This window comes from Halyomorpha halys, unplaced genomic scaffold, assembly GCF_000696795.3.
Source record: "Halyomorpha halys isolate HHAL.00 unplaced genomic scaffold, Hhal_1.1 Scaffold1794.1, whole genome shotgun sequence".
Lineage (NCBI taxonomy): Eukaryota > Metazoa > Arthropoda > Insecta > Hemiptera > Pentatomidae > Halyomorpha > Halyomorpha halys.
In genome coordinates, this window is record NW_027113207.1 from 78,796 (window position 1) to 99,155 (window position 20,360).

General features: G+C 29.3%; 1 protein-coding gene across 4 annotated transcripts; it reads left to right on the forward strand.

Moving 5' to 3' along the window:
• The first annotated feature begins 519 nt into the window (after positions 1–519).
• Positions 520–19,105, forward strand: LOC106690653 (sorting nexin-14). 4 transcript variants are annotated; one of them, XM_067050809.1, is made up of 19 exons: positions 520–770; positions 841–909; positions 980–1,181; positions 1,253–1,384; positions 1,931–2,124; positions 2,218–2,425; positions 2,498–2,612; positions 5,515–5,670; positions 7,418–7,533; positions 7,851–7,909; positions 14,490–14,525; positions 14,636–14,783; positions 15,077–15,230; positions 16,993–17,141; positions 17,220–17,443; positions 17,670–17,848; positions 17,924–18,088; positions 18,161–18,306; positions 18,623–19,105. In XM_067050809.1, the coding sequence occupies exons 1-19, from the start codon at positions 658–660 to the stop codon at positions 18,695–18,697; spliced, it is 2,640 nt and encodes an 879-aa protein (XP_066906910.1). In that variant the 5' UTR covers positions 520–657; the 3' UTR covers positions 18,698–19,105. The 4 variants fall into 4 exon arrangements, with proteins under 4 accessions (XP_066906910.1, XP_014291648.1, XP_014291649.1 ...); XM_014436162.2 differs by having other exon boundaries at positions 14,648–14,783; XM_014436163.2 differs by having other exon boundaries at positions 14,657–14,783.
• The last annotated feature ends 1,255 nt before the right edge of the window (positions 19,106–20,360 follow it).

Below are 20,360 nucleotides of genomic sequence, written 5' to 3' on the forward strand. Positions count from 1 at the left end.
TTCCAAAACCGTAAGTAGGGAATCGGTCAAAATTGTCTGGAAATTTTATACTTAACTCCTATCTCCCTAATAAATTTTTGTAGCAACTTCCTTACCAGTAATTGTTTATAAAATTCTTAGTGGTTATTATCAACTGTAAATCTACGAATTGATAATAGGAAAATTAATATTATTAATAGCATATACAGATAACATTTTGTATTTATCATTGCCAAAGCTAATAGCTTGTCATCAAAATGTTCAAATTGCCTCCATTTGTTCACATTTTTGAAAAATAATGTAGAAACATAAAATACTAATAATGCTCAATCTAAGAAACTCATTTAAACTGTTTTAGCTACACTCAAAACCCCACTTTATCCATACTTATATTATCTCGCTTGTATATTTATTTCTACCGTAATTTTATAATTAAATAAAACATCAAGAAACATATAATTCGCGGTGGCCTTCGAAGCTGTTTTTTACCTGTCAAATTATGAGCAGCACCTGATAGTCACTTATTATGTAAATATTTCAGGGTAACAGTCAGAAGGTTAAACAGTGTTATGAAAACATCGGAAAATGTCTTTCAACAATGTTTTATTTTTATTTAAGATATTGTTCTTTTATAAAGTTGCGTAGCATTTATATTGTTTAATTTTTTTATCACAAGGAATGGACCGCTATGATATAAACAGATTATGGCAGATTTTTGTTCATGATAAATTTTTACAAGCGTTAGGTTTTGCATTGTTTTTTATTATACTCTTAACTACAATATTTTTTGGGTAAATATATTAATGGTTTGGTAAATTTATATTTATTTTGTGTTTTATTTACCTGTTAAATTTCTTTCAGCTTGGTGAGTGGGATATCTGTTTCTCTGGCTTATTGTGGTGGAATATTTTTATTTTGCTCCTTTTTAAGGTAATTCAGCTCAATTTTAACTTTATTCAGAATTAAGTTCAATTTCATCTAGAATATAACTTGTTAACAGGTGTGATTTCGAAATTCCCAAAATCATTCGCTTCATATCTGCTGTTGTGACTTTTAAATCTCATACTAAAGAAGCAGTATCTGTAAAGAAAAGTTGTAATGTTTGTGGAGATGCTAACTGTTCCAGAGATAAAGTTGTACACAAACAAAAACCATGGGTGGGGCTCTTGATACCAATTGAAATAGATGAGGCTTTAGAAAAGGTTTGTTGACCTAGGTCTGCCATTTATCAATTGTATGATCTTTTAACTGTAGATCTAATAGTATAATTCAGCTTCTAGAGAAAACTATTGAAACATATGTGGAGAGCTGGTACCAAAATTTGTCTTCTGACATTGCCTTTTTAACTGAAATAAGAGAAACAATCAGATATGCAGCAAGTGTTGTGTTATCAAGATTATTAAAGGTATTTTAAATTTGTTTAAAGTTTATAATGAAAATTTCGTGATGAAAACAAAATAAAGGTGTAAAGTGTTGTCTTTAGCTTTATTTTTTTAAAAATAAATTCCTTGTTAACAGTTCTGAAATACTACTCCAACATGACAGGTGGTCGCTTATATGCAATATTCTATTGTTCGTTATAAGCTAAATTATAATTGTTAAATTGATTTAATTGGATCATACCTGTCAAATTCAGATAAACAGATCCCTTCCAGAAGAAGTTGGAGCCTAAATTCAAATGAAAATTAATCGCTGTATTGCCTTGTTATAACTGACAACAATAGTCAACTGTTTTCTTATTGTATGTTATTGAGTACACACACACCCACCACGTTGGAGTAATCATTTGGGAATACATATTACAAACATTTTGAATAGCTTTGTGGTCAGCTTAATATTATTGATTTATCAGTAACCTCATAATTTTATAAGTAATTTTCTTGTCTTTTATCATAATCTCTTTTTTTAAATCAAAAAGCACATATTTTTCAATAATATTCCTAATTTTCAGGTTGATTTAACAGAATTGTTAACCACTAAGTTATTCCCTGCTGTTATCAATCATATAGAAATGGGCCTTCAGTCAAAAGTAAGACCTAATTTTCATCCAGCTACTTACAATAGGAAATCAGAATTAGACTACATTCGTTTGAGAGTCAAATATTTACTTCCTTATCTCATAGAAGAAAGAAACTTAAAATGCAAGTAAGTATAATTGTATTATTTGTGTTTATGTTTCTATGATTATGAATAAAAGTTAGTGTTTTGATGAATATTACATTTTATTTTCCTTGGCAGCTTGTTCTCTACTCTTATAATTGAAATACTGAGTGGATGGCTTCTTCTCCCAATAGCTGGTGTATCAGACGTCACTGTCCTAAACAGCCTCCTCCTTTATATTCTGAGTGATAAACAGCTTGCTCAGTATCCACAAGCTACTCAAAAGAATGTTGCTTTCCTTGAATCATTTGTCAAAAAACAGTCTCTGCTGGAAAGTAATTCACTTGTATGTATTTACAGTAGTATTTTAATGGTGTACTTTGAAATAGCAATAATTAAACAAATTGATTCTTCACAGGCACTACATCCTGATATGTGTACTATTTTAAAGGACCAATCTTTACTTTATGCTTTTATGCAGTTTTTAAAAGAGCAAAATGCTGTTCATATTTTACAGTTCTGTCTTGATGTTGGTATGTATAATTTGAATTATGCATTATATAATTTTTATTTTAATAGATATGGATTACAATCAAATGAAATTTCTAGCTCACATTTTCAGAGATATTTTTTATTTTCATATAATCATGCTAATGGAAGTTACATAGTAACAAGTGTATGATATTATTTATTAAAAAATAACATTTCCAAAAATAAAACAAATCATTACATAATGTTTTATTATTCACATTAATTATTTATTATATCAAAAAACAAACTATTATTCACTTTATGAACCCCTACTTATGAATTATCTTTAGAAATGCGAGTGTTATGGTTTTTTTGTGTGTGTGTGTGTGTGTGTGTGCTTGTTTTTTTATGAGGTCCAGTTAATGAAACAGTAGCAAATTTGAAAATACTAAATATTGAAAACGTTTATAGGATATATATACAGCCAGTTTTTCTCATTTGATGTAACGTAATTTAGGTTTGCATGTATTAAAGCCAGGCCTAGATGGATTATAATATCAATTTCATGATTTTTATTGAATTCAAAGGTTCATTGTTGATTCCTCAAATTGTCCCCTTTATCTGATCTCCATCAGAACCCAAGAAACTAAGGTCTGTTTTAATCCTTTCACCTATGTCTCAGTGAACCCCTTGGACATGTACCATATATTGGACCAATAGTTTAGCAATGATTAACTATTAAGTGATTGATTCATTACTTAGTCCTACAACTTACATGCCCATTTTGACTTTCTCAGTGCTATGAACTCAGTTATACTTACTGTGGACAGGTCATGCAATTCGGCATTATGAAGCCATTTTGATTCATCCTTATTCTGTTCAAATATCTTGCTCTAAACTTTCTTTTCAATGGAGTTGTTCTTCCACTAATAGGAACAGCTAGGTTTCACATTCAGAGAAAATAATAAAGTCATCATTACTATAAATAAAATAAAAAGAATTTGAATCGTTTTTTGAACTTTTCTCAAATATAAAAGATAACTTGGGTTCAAATTGAGAACACTAATATCAAATGGATAATAGAATTATATTTAACTTTTATAATGTAAAAGGACTCTTAATTTTATTATATAAAAAGAGAGAGAGAGACTCTTAATCTCAGGGCATGTGGTTGCTAGACAATCAGAATACAGATACAATAATTTCTCTTAATTTAAATTAAAATCTATTTTACACATGTATCTATTATTATGCATACAAAACTAACCAAGCTCTATATACTAACGATCCTCCTTTGTTGATTCTTTGGCGCCTTCCTTGTTCTCAATCCCACTGTTCCGTCCTAGCATCAATGGCTTCTTTCCTGACAGAAACTGACGACGACCTCTCATACTGCTGAGACCATCTCCTTTTGGCGCCACCGACCCAACTGACACAAGTTCAAAAACCAAAACCTGCCTTGAGGTTCCATGTAAACATCGATTGTCGCACAACAGTTTGGGATTTTTCCAAATGATTTACTTTCTGAATATTATTCATTAGCACTATTTCTTGATTTCTATTTTTCCTTTAATTTACTGTATTTTCAATTATGATGGAAAGAGTTAAAATAGTTTTTATGATATTTAAATCTGCTCACATGGACTTGACTGAAGAATACGTACCGCCATCTTGGCTTTGTTTGGAATACAACGTATTTCTTTTAGACAAAGAAAACTTGTTAGCTTGCTTTATAATTTAAAATAACAAATAACAATATTAAAATTATATATAAAATAAAACATATTAATAACCATTTATACATCAAAATATAATATTTACTAAAAAAAAGCATATTACAATATATCTTAAATGTCAACTTCTACCAACTATGAATGTCCGAAAGGTAAACAAATCTTTTTCAGGTTCTTGAAAAAGGTAGTAAGTACCTTACTAAGTGAGGTTACTTGTCAACCAGAGGCTACTTAGTTTATATATTTACTTTTTTTAGATTTTAGTACTGGGGATTAATTATTTTATTCAATAGTTAATTTTGACAAACATATAAAATAGTTATATTGATGAGGAATAAGAACCTCATATTACAAAAAAAAATGTTAAATTTATATTGACTTGAAACTTAAATATTAGGGCTACTGAGAAAGATACAAGGTTTGATTCTTTGTCGATAATCCACAGTACAAGTAATATTATTTTACTTGACACTCAAGTATTGTGAGGTACGAGCTCATCCACCTAATAATGTATAGAAGTTATTCTTTTTTTTTTTTTATACAAGGGTTTCATTTTAAGTCATCGATATGTTGTACAGTCATGAACTTTTCATCATACAATGTCATAAACATTGTATCTTTATTTTTCTAAAGCAATATAAGTAAAAAAAAAAAATGTAATGTGTTGATCTTATATATTCATTTATCTCCAAATATATATGAAAGTATAAACTGTCTATCGACAATTATCTATAGAATTGTGAATGATAACTGAAATAATAACTGCAAAAAAAAGTGGACTGTAGAAATATGGAAGAGTCACCCTCATGAAGGATACCAACTTAAGCTGAAGCATTGGAAAAATTAAAAATAGTATGAATCTTGCTGTGAATTTTGTTTATTTACCTTGCCTGCTACTAATTTTTTGCTATCATTTTATTTTACTAATCTCCTTCTTAAACTACCTGTTACTTCCAATGAAATTTTTTTATTTATCAATCCTAGGATCCATTGGACTTTGACTGCATATACCCCCCCAACCAGGAAGATTTTCTTGAAAATCTTCATTCATTACTAATATCTCCAGTCACCCTAAAGTTTTATCAAAAATGGTTTAATAGTTTACCTTAATAAAAAAAACATGGGATGAGGAAAAATTTATCCTTCTCATTTTTACTCAAACTTTTATAGTCATCACTAATTGTATTATTAAGTTATTTTTTATGGTTTGGCCTACTTTTTTTTTTTTTAGAAGAGTTCAATAAACGAATGTTGACTCCTGAACTAACAAGTGAACAGCTTGATTCTTTACATCGTGATGCTTGGGATCTATTTTCTGTTTATTTTTCTCCTCACTCCCCGGATTCTATTGGTTTTAGTTCTGAGCTGGTCTCTCAGATGAGAAAACGTAAGATTTATTCAACTATTTATTTTTAATTGTGTTCTGAATGTTTTAGAAATAATATATAATGAAAATAAACAACAATATTTTTATGATCTTACAAATTGCTAAGAGCAAAGATGTCCGCTTGCGTACGTATCATCATGTTAAACTTCATACCTTTGGAAACAAGTTCACAGCACAAACTTTTTAATAACTGTAAAGTTATCGTGTGAAAATATAAATTAAAATATTAAAGTAGATATTATACATTTCATGTATTATAAATGTATGAACTCTTAATGTTATTACTGTTAATGAAGGATACCAAAAAAAAACCAAAAGGAATGAAAATAATATTTTATTTATACTGTCTTAGGGTTTAATTCTTATATAAATAAGGGATAAATCTATCGCCATTTTAAAACTGTTCCTGAAAATTTCTGCATGGAATGAGGCTGATCATTATAAAGATTTATGAGGTTAATAACATTAATAAATACAGGCTATTACTATTTTTTCTAAAAAATGTCAACATTACTTTATTTGATGTTGTATTTACGTTTTGTACATCATTAAATCTTTTTTTTTTTACAGAACTTTTAAGTGGTCTTAAGGTTTATTTATACTCAAATGTTATCAGCCACATTGTTTTTAGCAAAAAGTTAATTACATTTTAATAATATCATTTTGATACCTACTGTTTACACTGGTCAATTGCGTAAATGTTATTAACATTGCTATTTCTAACAAAAAATAGTGGGCTTAGTCATTGTTTTTGAAGCAATAAATTTTTCTTTTCATAAATTCAATAATTTTTTTTTTCTTCTTACCTCCTTTAATAAATAGAGCAATAACATTATTAATATATATAGTGAATAAATTTTCTAAAGTTAATCTAATAAATTAGTAGTGCAGTGAACCTGCTTCCATAGGTATGAAGCTATCATTAGGGGTATTCATGATCTTTAGTTTAACATGTTAAAGCGTGTTAAATGGAAAAACTTATGTTAAATGCAGAAATATTTCCTTATTTTACCGATTTAAAACGATATAACATGGCTGAGAATCTGTTACTAGGTCCGTTAAATGGAGAATGTCGTCATGAAACAGACCAGCTGAGCTTGTCACCGTTTTATTTGTTGTCATGTTGGGTTACTTACTCGTAGTTTGTGTTTTGTTTTGTTTTTCTTTTGCCTTGTGTTTTGGACTTATTAAAAGATATAATCAGTAGTCAAACTTTTAAACTTCTACTTTTCACTTATTTTAGGCATGTTGTAATAAATCACTGTAATCAAAACTTAAAAGTAAACAATAACAAGAAGTTTTGGAAGGAAAGGTTACTAAACAAGTTGCTGAGAAAATCGGCTTGGAGCTCTTATGAATTTATCATTTAACATGACTTTATATAGGGCTGCTCACAATGCTATACTTATAACATTTTACATTTAACACAATATCATGAATACCCCTAAAATATTGGTTACAGACATTTGCTTATATTTACACTCAAGCTTTCTATTCTATAGATGGCTTAGTGGATATCAGAGTGATTTTCTCAATGGAAAATATAATCATTTAGGAATTTACTATATGAGTATTACCGTTTGTGAATTTATGCTTAATTTTTTGTTTTGATTTGAATATTTGAAAAAATGAAACAAAAAAGGATAGATGAAAGCATTGTTCATTTGGCTTACTATTTTTTTGGATCAAGTTAATTTTATGATTATATATGCTACTTCATATTGTGAATGTAGTTTTGGATTTTCAGTTCTTTCAAAAGATGTTACAAAATTGAGGACTTCTAGACCATTGTTTCAAGCTTATGAACATGCTTACAGCCTTTTGGATAATAATTACTGCCCTCTTTTTCACACTAGTGATGAGGTATTTGGTTGTATTTATTCTTAAATCCACTTTATTCATTGATAAAATTTTATCATGTTCAACATGTTGACCTACGTTTAGAACTTGGTAGACCTGGACCAGACATCGCTGGTTTCCAAGTCAACTATTTGATAAAGTTTTATGCAAAATAAATTTCAGTTATTAAAAAACCAATGTGTTAAGTTGAACATGCTAGACTTTACTTCAATCTCTCAAATGGGCATACATAACAATTATTAATCATAGAAAAAATTATTTGTCTAATGTTACAACAGTGTTCTTGTCTTACCTTTGGTAAAATATAGTGTGATTTCCAGTTCTATACATGGCTTTGCGGTCCAAGGACACCTTGTAGTTTCAATATTTCTGGATCAAGGTTTGTATCCAAAGATCTATACTTTGTTAGTGTTGAAGAGTTATGTTTATGAAGACATTGTTGACACAAGTTCTATATAATTTTTTTTGTTTTTTTTAACAATTAATATTATATTTGCACTTAAATAATTTATTTATAAAATTTTATTAGCATTCTAACTGTTGAAAAGGTTGGTCTTTTATAGATAAATAAATATAGTTCATGTGTGAATTGTTTTTAATTTTTTCAACATTAATCCGCTTTTATAACATATATGGTTGCGTTGTAAAAAATGTTAATTTTATTTGCTTTTATATATAAATATAATTAAATATGAATGGATATAATCTTTATTTGCTTTATCAAAGCTTGAAGTTGGTCCTGGAAGGTTTATTTATTTATTTTAACTCCCTCCTTATAACACGCCGGCACCACAGGGTCAAGGAAGAATTGATGAAGTTCCTTGAAAGAAAAGACTTCACCTGCTTCGAGGAGGTCTATTGTGTTGACACCGACGGATCCGTAAAATATACCGATATTGTTGCATTTACAAAAATCGGAGGCACGGCTCTGGTCTTGGATCCGACAGTAAGATTTGAAAGTAATGTCCTCGAACAGGAAGGTGGAGTGGAAAGGGGAAAAAAGAAAATATATGAAAAATGCGTCCCTTACCTAAAGGAAAAATTCTGCGAGACCTTCGGAGAGAGAGAGTTCACTGTGAGAGGCCTCTGGTTTGGATCTCGCGGAACAATATCAGATAGAACAACAGCTTCTTAGAAGGCCTAGGTGCCAACATCGGGGATATTGCGATCTTAGCAGAAAATATTATTTTGGACTCCCTGGGGATCATCACCTGCATGGAAATTAGCTCGGAGATTATTCATTGTTTTATTTACTTATTTTAATTTGTGGACCTGTCGATTTGTGTGTTTCAACGTATTTATTCATTAAATTATTTTATTTTATTTTATTAGTACTATTATTTTTTTTTAAAACTTATTTATCCATTCATGTGTTAGTCTTATTCTCGTAGAATGTATTTGTTTGTTTGTTTTTGGTAAGCTGGTCTGATCTCACATTGCCATCTATTAGTGAATTTGTTTAGCGGGTCACTGGAGAGGATCTAGAAGGGTGAATTCGGGAGAGTGAATTTGTTGATCGGGTGAATTAAAAATTGTGAAATGGTGAAATTGAAGGAACAGAAAAGGGAAAGAAAAAAAGGAATGAATTGAAATATTTGTATTTGGCGTATAAACTGAAATTGATTATAAAAGGAAACTGTAGGGAAAAAAAACTGTTTTTTATTATTTTATTATACCATGTAATTTATATATGTCCGATTACGGATTGATAAGTATGCTGTGTATGTTCCAACCTGATGTATTTGGGCAGCATAGATGAATAAAGTATTTCTCTCTCTCTTCTAACACTTATAGGACAGTTGGTTTTGAAAGAGGATATTAGTTGCTCTATGATAGATATAGCAGAACGTTTGTAAAATTTTTGCAAGGTCATTCTTGAAATGATTTATAATTAATCCTGTAAATGAATTGGCTCATACTTACCCTTCAAAATTAAGATTGTGATCCAATTACTGGTACTAATTTCAAACAAATCTACCAATCAATAAGAAATAAATTCACCCTTATGTTATTGATGTCACTTTCATAATTGACATTTCACATGATAAAACCATACTAGTGTAATTCTCATTTTATGGCCAAGTTTTAATCCATTAGAACATTTACTCAATTAGTAAACTCTAACCTGTTATTTTTTTTTTTCCACCTCTACTCTGTGAAGAAACATTTCTTCATAATCAAATGTTAAAAATGAAAATTCTTAAGGATAATTTAGTTTTATAATTGCTTAAGTTTCTAAAATGTCATTATCAGAGATAGTTTTCCAGGTAATGATATTAATAGGGTGTTTAGACCTAGAAAAGTTAGGGAATTTGAAAAAAAAACTACCACAGTGGAAATGTTCATTATTAAAACTTTAAAAATGGCATGATTTATTATGCAAAGGTTTTTTAATTAAATTAATATTTTATTAATTCAGTAATTAATAAATCATAACAAAATGTTTCTGAATCATTATAACAATCCCCCCTCCAAAAAAAAATTTATATAAGAATCCATTATCACATTTCAGATACTCTCTACCAGCCTGGAATACACCTATGCATTTCATGATGATGAACTATTTTTACTCGTTTTACGCGAAATGAGGATTTCTATTGGAATCTATATTTACCTGTAAATGTTCAATAACCATAAGTAATGTTTTGCACTTTTTCGCAATACCCCTTCAGAACACATTGGATTGGACAAATCACTGAAAAAAAGTTGTTTTAAAATTAGATTTTTCCATGAAAAAATCTCTTTCCATTAGTTGCTTGAATACAAGAAACCCAATTTGGGTTTTAAAACACAATTTTTTGTTGCATCTCTTGTACAGTCTAGGTAAAGAATTAACCTTTTTGTAACAGATAGTGCAATTTTTTTCTTTAAAAACAACTCAAAAATGGATTTTTTGTAACTTCTGAAGTAAGCCACCTTTTTTTATTTCTCCTTACTATGTTTGGTAGTATCATCAGTTTTGAAAATTTATTGAAGAGGTGTCCATTAACTGAGGTTTCTATACATTTAAATTCAAAATGTCAGGTACTCGCTAATAACACTATTTCTGATGCTTTACAATGTTAATCGGAGGATTGTTGAATTGAAATATAATTTGAAGATAGCAATATCTGAAACTAAATTAACATTTTCAGCTTTCTAAACGGAATCCCATGTTAAATGACCTGTTAGATTTATAATATTTGTATTATGTATTATTGTGTCAAACCCTGAACTATGAGACTGTTCAACCTAAAGGGAACCAGAAAAAGCAGTGCCAGCAGTAAATTTTACCTAATTAGGGGAAAATTTGGAGAAAAAAAAAACTGGAAATATTAAGAAATTTTATAAATGGATATTTGAATATTTTAGAAACAGAAATATAAGAAATAAAACAAGCTTCATAAAATTCTGTCCATAAATATTATATGGGAATTCTGTTCAGAGATATTAGTAAGATGTGTAAATAATTATTATTTGTAACAAATAATTGGATATTTGTAAGATGTGTAAATATGGTATTCTTTTATTTAATATCAGTGTCCATTAAATAACATTGTAAGCCATCAACTCCCAATTCAAAGTTTAACTGGGTCAAAATTTATTAAATTAATTTAATAAGTTAAAAAATGAAAGTAGGGAATAATGTATAATCAATTGAATTTGATATGTTTGCTTGATTAGGAAAAAACCTAAAAATTTAGATTTCTTCAAGCCATTTCACTAGACACCCTATATTTATTTTCACTCAAAAATTTAAGCATTTTACTTCATATTTTGTTTTTAATTTTTGGGGTATTTTAATAATAGGGTTTGTTCGTTTACTTCCTAACCTTTTCCTCTCGTTTTAATGTCATTACCAAACACTAGAGATAAATCCTTGCAAAAAAAAATTAAAAGAAGAGTGTGGAAATTGTTTCCGAGTTTAGAGTTAGGGCAGAGCTGATGGACCAGCTACCAGAGGAGAATGGACTTCAGTTGAGAAGCCCACCTAAATACATATCTTTATTGTTGTCATTACCACTACTGTTAGATTTTATAAAAAGTATTCAATTCAAACTGGTAATCATTACCATACTTTTACGTTTTAAGATTAATGGCTAAGTATCGAAAATTGTGTAAATAATTAAACAATTTTCATTTAAATGCAGTCAAAATCATTACTAAATTTCTATTACAAAAATTACCTCATACAATAATGACTTTACGAAAACCAAATCATTTTATTGAGTTCATAATAATACAGACTAAAAATTACACAGTATATATTATACAACTTCATTATGATTTTTTTTTTTTTAGTGGGATTTATTTTTTATCACTAAGTATTCATCAAAAAGATTAGGGAAAAAATCTTATTAAACTACATTAAAATGACATAATATTGAAAATTTATTATATAATTTTAATGATTATGATTATTAATAGTTAAAAATTATTCATAAATTACTCATATATAAAAAATTATTCTGGGAACTCAGTGCTACTTTTTTGAGAATAAGTACTACTATTTTGTATTTTCTTGACAATAAAATACTTAATTAGCCTCTTTCATGTTACCATATGGTTAACTTAAAATCAAATTCACAACAGATTTAAACTGAAATCCTATGAAGTTTTTATAGTGAAATATTAGGTTATTCTGTGAACTGTAAATTTGATTTATATTACATTATTTTATTACTGTACATCTTAAAGAATGGAGATGTATCGACTTTCTTTCATATTATTACATATTTTAAATTATTTGTATTCTATTTACTGATATTTTTAGATTTTTATTTGTGTTATCATAGTTCTGAAAGGTATTTTTTAATTAATTTATTAATATAATATATAGTTATTATTTGTTTAAGAGTGGGTAACTTCAATTAAAATACAATATTCTTGATCCTTTTCTCTCAACTTAGTTTAATTTTCTTCAGTGTTTCAGCCCTCAAACCATTAACAAGGAGAAACTTAAAATATTTACTTATTATTCACTCATAAAAAACAATAATATTAGTGACTAACACCAATATGTGAGTGAATTATATGAATATTTTAGGTGTCTCCTTGTTAATGGCCTTAGGGCCAAAACACTGAAGAAAATAAACTAAGTTGAAAGAAAAGGATCAAAGAATATTATGTTTTGATTAATTGCTAATATTTGTATGTTAATTCATTTATCAGAAATGTACCTAGTAGTGTGTAAAAGAAAACTTCTGATCATAAAATGTAAAGTAAAGCATTCCTTAAGATTTTGGTGCTCCTGTCATTTTACCTAGATAAGATAAGGGCAAAAAATTGTCATTGTTATTGTAAATTATAGTCAGCCGCTACACTGATGAGTGCATCTAATTAGTGTGTCTTCGTTGAGATATAAGCAAGTTTTGGGTACAGTCAATGAAGTATGTAATCATCAATGAGTTCTGCCTCCTTCACCCATCACTCAGGTTTCTTAGGAGCCTATACTTCTTTAACCTTGCACAATAGGGATATGCAATAAGCACTGATGATTTACTCAGGAATGACATAATAAAATCTCTTTCTTCTCTATCTCTCTACCATCTGGCAATTCCACAAACATGTTATGCAAACTTGTATATATATATACACACATATATTCATTAACTTCTATGTTCCTTTGCTATTGAAGCTCTAACAGAAAGGATAATGGCCAAAATTCTCCTAGTCCTATATCTCATCCCAAAGGTTGAAGATACTAGGGATAGTACATAGCCTAAAGTTAAATTTGCCTGTTATATTGTCTTTTATACTTTCGAAATTATTTTTACTAGGTTCTTACAAAAATCTTTGTGTCATTAATTCATTTTTGACATAAAAGTCTCCGTTTTAATCCATATTAGACTCTGACATAAACAATCCATATACATTGTTTACTTTGACTAATCATTTATACCGTTTCTGTCTTTCATTTTGTTCTATAAATTTGATAGAACCTTGGAGGAAAACATTGTTATTCATTAACTACTTGAAAAGGCGGCAGCCGAGGAACTTAGTGAGGTGGAAGTTGAAAATGTGATGCATCATAACATAGCAGCGTTTTTGGCTCAGGTGGTTCAATTCTGAGAACAACCTTCACAATGTGTCTGTAGTGGAATTTTGAGGATGTTTTCAACTGGTTCCTCATAAATGGTAGGTCTATTCACACAAAGTTATGCTGCCAATAATGGAAAAGAGTAAATGGTGTTTTATAAGAGATATACCTTGCTTTGGACAGTGGGGATAAAGTGATATTTGTGTAAGGTGACAGCAATTCATTGCACCATCTGACTACAGCCAGCAATCAATATATAACAAGAATGTCAAATCAGGATATGAAGACTTTTTCATCTCAAAAACTTAAGACTGGTATCACCATAAAATCTGGCTGCTGGAAGAGAGATGAATTAAAGTAATTGAAAATTATGACATGTAATTCGAGGAATAAGTTCATAGTTTATATATTGTACTGAAATTTACATAGGACTTATTTTATGCAAAACGACTTGTGTAATAACCAAGATGGTTATTTGATGATCTACATCAACATGTATAAGTCATTGATAGTACAAATCATCATGCTCGTAGTACACCTACGGAAATAAGATCGTAGCACTCTCACCCAATTATTTGAAAACCCAGAAAATTTGAGCCATACCTACTTCGAAATCTGACAACTTCATATGTCAAAAATTATGGTGATATAATACTCAAGGAAGTTATTATATTCAAAATAGCTTATTTAAGATCAATTTCCTAAAAATTGTGAGGGAATACCCTCCAGACTTTTAATTTCAGAAATCTGATCAATATTGCTGGAAGATTTTTACTTTTTTTTGCCTACAAAATTGACATTCCATGAGATATAAACAGAATACATTGATTAGAAAACTTTATCTAGCCCTTTTTCCGCCGTTTTTTATTTTATTTTTTCATTTATTTATTTTTTTCTTTTTTTTTTTTTTTTTGATGCTATATTTTTACTATCTGTTTAGTTCCCCTTCAGCTCCTGGGTCTCCTGCTAAAAACAGGTAAATTCTTGATATTTTTATTTATAGAATATGTTTATATTTATAGGTGGTAAATGTAATATAGTGTTTGTGTAATTTATTATTAGCTATTTACTTTGTAAAATTAACAGTTATTATTATAGTGGGGACAGACGATCAGGAGGTTCTCGGTTAAGCCATAGGCTGCATAAGATCAAGGGTGCATTGAAGCAACAAACAGTACTAGAAGGAACTGCACTTGATACTGATGTACTACAGCTTGAAGGAGACACTGAATTTGTAAGTATATGAATATCACTTTTTTATTAAAAACTTTTTTTTCTATTTATAAATGTTAATGTCATTAAACAATGAAACAATGTTAATATATTAAGCAAAGTTTATATTAGCTGGACCTTTCCATTTATTATATGCAGTAGGTTTATATCCTTTGAAACTAAAACTTATGTATATATACCTTTAAAACTAAAAACCCTTGAAAAAAGATGTTTTAAAACTATGATTTTCTATTATTCCCGTCTACAAAAATATATTTCTAGTAGTAAAAGTATTTATCTATTTTATTTTTATAGGCTGAAGACCTAACATTGATAGAAGATGAAGAAGAAAGGGATTTGAGTTCCTGGCGAGTAAGAGTTCGAGATGTTGTTTATAAAATGGATACTACAGCCGTTAAACATATACCCTTCTACTTACTAGTTGTGCAGAGGATTGACCCTATGCAAGGTTAGATTGAACAATCTCCAGGATTGTACAGGCTTACCCTTCCCTCGAATAGGGTCCTCATTATTGTTCTATGCTTCAATAAACAACAATACTTACAGTATACTTTTCAAGTCTACTGAAAGAGATGAACATAATATACTATATGTATATAATAGATGAAGATATTATTATTGTGGCACTACGGTCCTGCAAGAACCTGGACCTCCTCCACAACAGATAACCAATCTACACGGTCTCTTGCTTTCTCCCTCCATTTGCCAACTTTCAAGAGCTTCAAATCTTCCTCCACATCATCTAGCCATCTGATCCGGGGACGTCCTCTTTTCCATTTTCTAACGTCTCTTTTTCGTTTCTGCCAGTACCGAAGTTAGGTTCCAAAAACTTCATATTTCATCCATAAGAAGGACAAATAGTAGTAAGCTTATGCTGTCTCCCTGCTTTACTCCCTTATAAAAGTGGAAACGCCACAATGTCTGACCATTAAGTCTTACAATGCCCTGTAGATCTTGGTACACTGATTTGATTACACTCTCCAAATTTGCTGGCACTCTTCTTGTTATTAGTGTGTGCCATATCTCCTGTCTCTGGACTGAGTGAAAAGCTGCCCTCAGATCCAGGAATGCCAAATAGACTGCCTATCATTCTCAAGGAAAAAATTTGGTCCTGGGTCTGTTTCCATATCTGAAAGCCACTTGTTCTTCTTCAATATTTTGTTCCACAATACTCTGCAGTCGCTGCTTTATTTTCATAGTGTATAATTTGTACACTACCAAGGACTGGCAAATTGGCCAATAGTTAGTTACCTCATTTGCTTTGGTTACCTTTCTTGTGAATTGGGATTATGATGTTTTCCCATTCTCGTGGCAGCAACTTAAGGTCCCAAATCTTCTGGAACAGCATTTGAAGGTATTTAATCATTTCATTGCCTCCATATTTTATAAATTCCATAGCAATGCCATTTGGTCCTGGAGCTTTTTCTTGCTGGATTTTGTTAACTGCCAACTACACCTCGTCTTCTCCGATTGCATCGTCCATAGCTTCAGGATAAGTGTCAATTACTCTATCTCCTCTCCTCTTGCAGTCTCTGTACTTAAGATGATGTTCTTCCATCCTAAATTTTCTCTGGAAGAACTGCCTCCAGACCTTCCTGACCAGTTTTCGACCTCTTACCCTTTAAGGCTTAAATGTACAATTATCTTAGGAATCTGAGACAAATATTAAATCAACCAAAGAGAGAATGTTATTCATTTCCATTACCAAGTTTAAAAATGAAAGCTAGACCCGTAATTGACCTTCTTCTTCTTCCTCTAACTCCTATGTGTTGTCAAGCATGGAGTTGCAGTCTCAGTCCATAATATGGATTTTTTGTTATAAAACATTTTTTATGTGTAAAACAATTCCAAAAAAAAATCTAAAAACAATTCTAGAAATTCCATAGTTATCCTATAAATCACACAACCTTAAGCAACTATATAATAATCAATATTCACTCTCATTCATGAAATCATCAAGTTTAACAGAGAAGTTACTTGGGAATACAACAATAAGAAAAATTAAAGAAAATGTATTCATAAAGGAAAACTTTAATGCATATTAAACATAAAAGAGAAACTTAATTTTATTCCTGAGATCTGGAATCAAATTATATAATATTAATTAACACTGAACTAAATTAGAACTGGAGGTATGAAAAAAATTGTAGAATGGTGGAATTTTTTTTATTACAACACAATGTTTTTTAAATTACTTTGTGAAATTTTAGGGATTGTTCGACATGAATGGTGTGTTGAAAGGAAATTGACAGATTTTTATGCATTGGAAGCCAAATTAACTGAATTCCATGGAGATTTTCCTGATAGTCAACTGCCTCCTTGCGGCTTATTAGCCCCTAGTCCACCGACAGAGCCATTTGTTAGTATATTTATGTAGTTTAAAATAAATTATAGAGAGTTCTGTTAGTAATTGATAACAATAAAAAATACTTGTTAGGTTTATGAAAGTTATCTCCAGAAATTACTAGTGAACCCTTCTTTGAGAGGTTCTGATCTGCTTCATTGGTTTCTGTCAGCTCCAGAATTTACGCTAGAGGAAAATGCTCTGGGAAGACTCCTTAGAAAATCAGTTCCTATTTCTCTCAGGAAAGAAAGGGGACAAAACATTGAATCTTTTATCTCAACATTCTTTGTTTCGACTGACTTGAAGCCAAAATCAAAGTAAGGAAGTGTTAATTATTTCATAATTTAAATTACTTATTCTGATAATTGATAACATATAGATTTCTTGCATTGGCCTCCAGTACTATTACTGGCATTAGATCATTTGAAGCAAGCAACTATATAGTTCATATTTTTCTCATTCTTAGATCAGCTTGCTTATTTAAACCATCTTATTATAATTTTAATCAAAATTATTACTTATTAAGCATTGTTACGGTTATAGACTTGAATGGAGAGAATACAACTGTGAAGTTTCACCCCGAAGAGTAAGAAGTTTACTTAATACAGTTTTTGGTGATAACCTTGGAATCCCTTTAACTGCATTTCCCAATGAGCAAAAAATAAAAAGTAGTAAAAGTGTCCTTGCCATCAAAGGTCCTGCAGATTGTCTTGTATATTGTGGTAAATTATTTCAATTAACGAGCTTCAGTTTAAATTAACCGTGATAATTTTTAGTATATATTTTTATACTTTCAGGTGTAAGGCTGCTAGCTTTATCTGAACCGCTAGTGAGATTATCTTTAGCTGTACATTCGCTCTTACAAAAACCAATTGATTCCTTGTGTAAACATATCCTAGATGTCAAGTTGAGAGCATTACTTGTACCAAAGAGGGTTGCACATCTCATCAGCCTCCTTCAGTGTAAATTGTTGAGGCATTTATATATTATACTGTTTGATATTTAAATTTTTCATTTCTTGTTATATCTTACAGGGGTTCTATATGAAAAAAACACTAAAACAGATCCAAAAGAAGTATCTGTGGCTTTATCTGAAAAAATTGGGAAATTGAAAGGATTTTCGCATACATTTTATGAATCTGTATTTATGATAGTCCAGAATCCTTTGATTAATAAACAGGTGAGCCGTTTATATTTTTCTTTAATGCAGAAGTAAGTCATCACAGACCCTTTATAATGTGATCAATTCGTTTGAAATTATTGCAACCTTTCACCTTGCCATTCTGTCCAAAATTATCATCTCACAGGTTCTATATGTTAGAGATAATCATAAAGAAAGTCATTATAAGTTATATGCCATAAGTTTCCTCAATTGCTATGCTTTTCTTAACGCTCACAAAAATATATAAACCTATTTTTCATAATATTTATTAGATTAATACTCATAGAGCAGAGGTACATTTTTAGACTAATTATTCTTTTACATATTTTTCCAGTTATATTACGTCTTTTTTGACATTATTCTTGAAGAACTGTTTCCTGAAAAAACATCTAAAAATCAGAATGAATGAAGGTGTAAGATAATATCTACATATACAATCGAGTATCTTTCAATGTTTTCTAATTGTTAGAAGCTACATACTATTTTAAAATTAATTAAAGGGAAAAATTGTTTGGTTTTTTAACTAAAGCTGATCGAAATTCATTGAATTTATTTTTTTAATACTGAAAAATGTTTTGAAGCTTTAATTTTTAAATGTAATTAATTTATTGTTATACTTATAAGTGTTGTTGATTTTTCTTTATATTTGTTGTAAATTTTGATTTATATGTTATTTTATCTTAATTGATTCCTTGTTAAGTTGTTTATGTTAATGAATTTGAGTTGTTAATTATAGAAAGTTAAAATATGTACCATATCTTGTAAACGTTATTACAAGTGATCAATATTAATTGAAAATATATTTTTTATTTAAGTCTCTTGACTACTATCTTTATTTCCACCCGTATGAAAACAATTAAGAATTTCAAATAATCCTAATGCTACTTATAAAACTTATAGCTAAATTGTTTTTGATAATTTTTTATTTTCACTAAATTTAATTTAATATAATTCTCTTATATTGTATATGTTATAGCCTAAGAAATACATAGAGGTATGTTCATGTAGTTTTGTTTTAGCTAATGTTACTATAGCTAGTCTGGGGGAGGCAGTAAGGTTTCTAGGTTCATACACCAATGATGGTGTATTTATCCACCATGTTATGTTGTTTTCTCAAACACAAGATGGAGTGTGCTCATGAGTTGCAAGTTGCGTGACCCAAGACGGTTCTGAAGACAATGAAGAAGGGTGCTTTGAGCACACTGAGACTGAGATAATTATAATATTAATGAAATGATAAATGATTAAAACTCAAAAAAATAACTAATTATAATTTTGAAATAATAACTGGGTCAAAAAAATAAACATCAATGCTATTTTATACTAGCATTAACTAATCTAATTTTTCATTAATTGGGTGTGAAATATATACTTTCCTGTTCATATTTTATTTAAAATACAAATCATTGCACTAACAACATTTAGGGATTTTTCCACTTCTTAAGGAATTAACTCGGTCCATAAAGGCTACAATTTTTCAAAAATTTTCCATAGTTATTGTTTATTTTATCATTTGTTTATTTAATTTTATAAAAATAATTTAAGTACTATATGAATGTCCTTAATTGAAACAATTTGCAAAGTGGTTAAGAGGGTAAAATTAAAGCTAAATATTACCAAGAGAATGAATAAATTTATTAGTTAAAGAGCCAAGAATACAAAAGAGGTTAGCCACGACAATTCGCAAATACATTATAAACATATCTACCTAAGTCAAGAAAAGAAATAAAACAGATAATAATAATTAAATATACTCTATATTTATATACCAGTAAAAGTAATTATAGTTAGGTCTTTAAAATAATAACAATATTTTTATTAATAATTACTGAGGTAATTGTAATATGGATTCCTAACAAATAGGATTAGTAATGGGACATGATATTATCCTAGAGATGGGAATAACCCTAAAATGTTGATGGTGTAGTGATATATATATATTGTTATAAATAAAACTACAAAAAGAAGGATTTCACATCCAAATAATTAAAATTAAATAAGTATTCCAAAACTGTAAAGAATGTTATAATTAAATCTTGATCCTTGAGACCAGTGATCTTCAAATCACATAG

What these genes read in the sequence shown, in the direction of transcription:
- LOC106690653 (XM_067050809.1), top strand. Translation starts at nt 658, where the DNA reads ATGGACCGCTATGATATAAACAGATTATGGCAGATTTTTGTTCATGAT. An exon ending in GGTCTCTCAGATGAGAAAAC is followed by an intron (nt 5,671 to 7,417) that starts GTAAGATTTATT and finishes TTGGATTTTCAG; the next exon opens with TTCTTTCAAAAGATGTTACA. An exon ending in TTGAAGGAGACACTGAATTT is followed by an intron (nt 14,784 to 15,076) that starts GTAAGTATATGA and finishes TTATTTTTATAG; the next exon opens with GCTGAAGACCTAACATTGAT.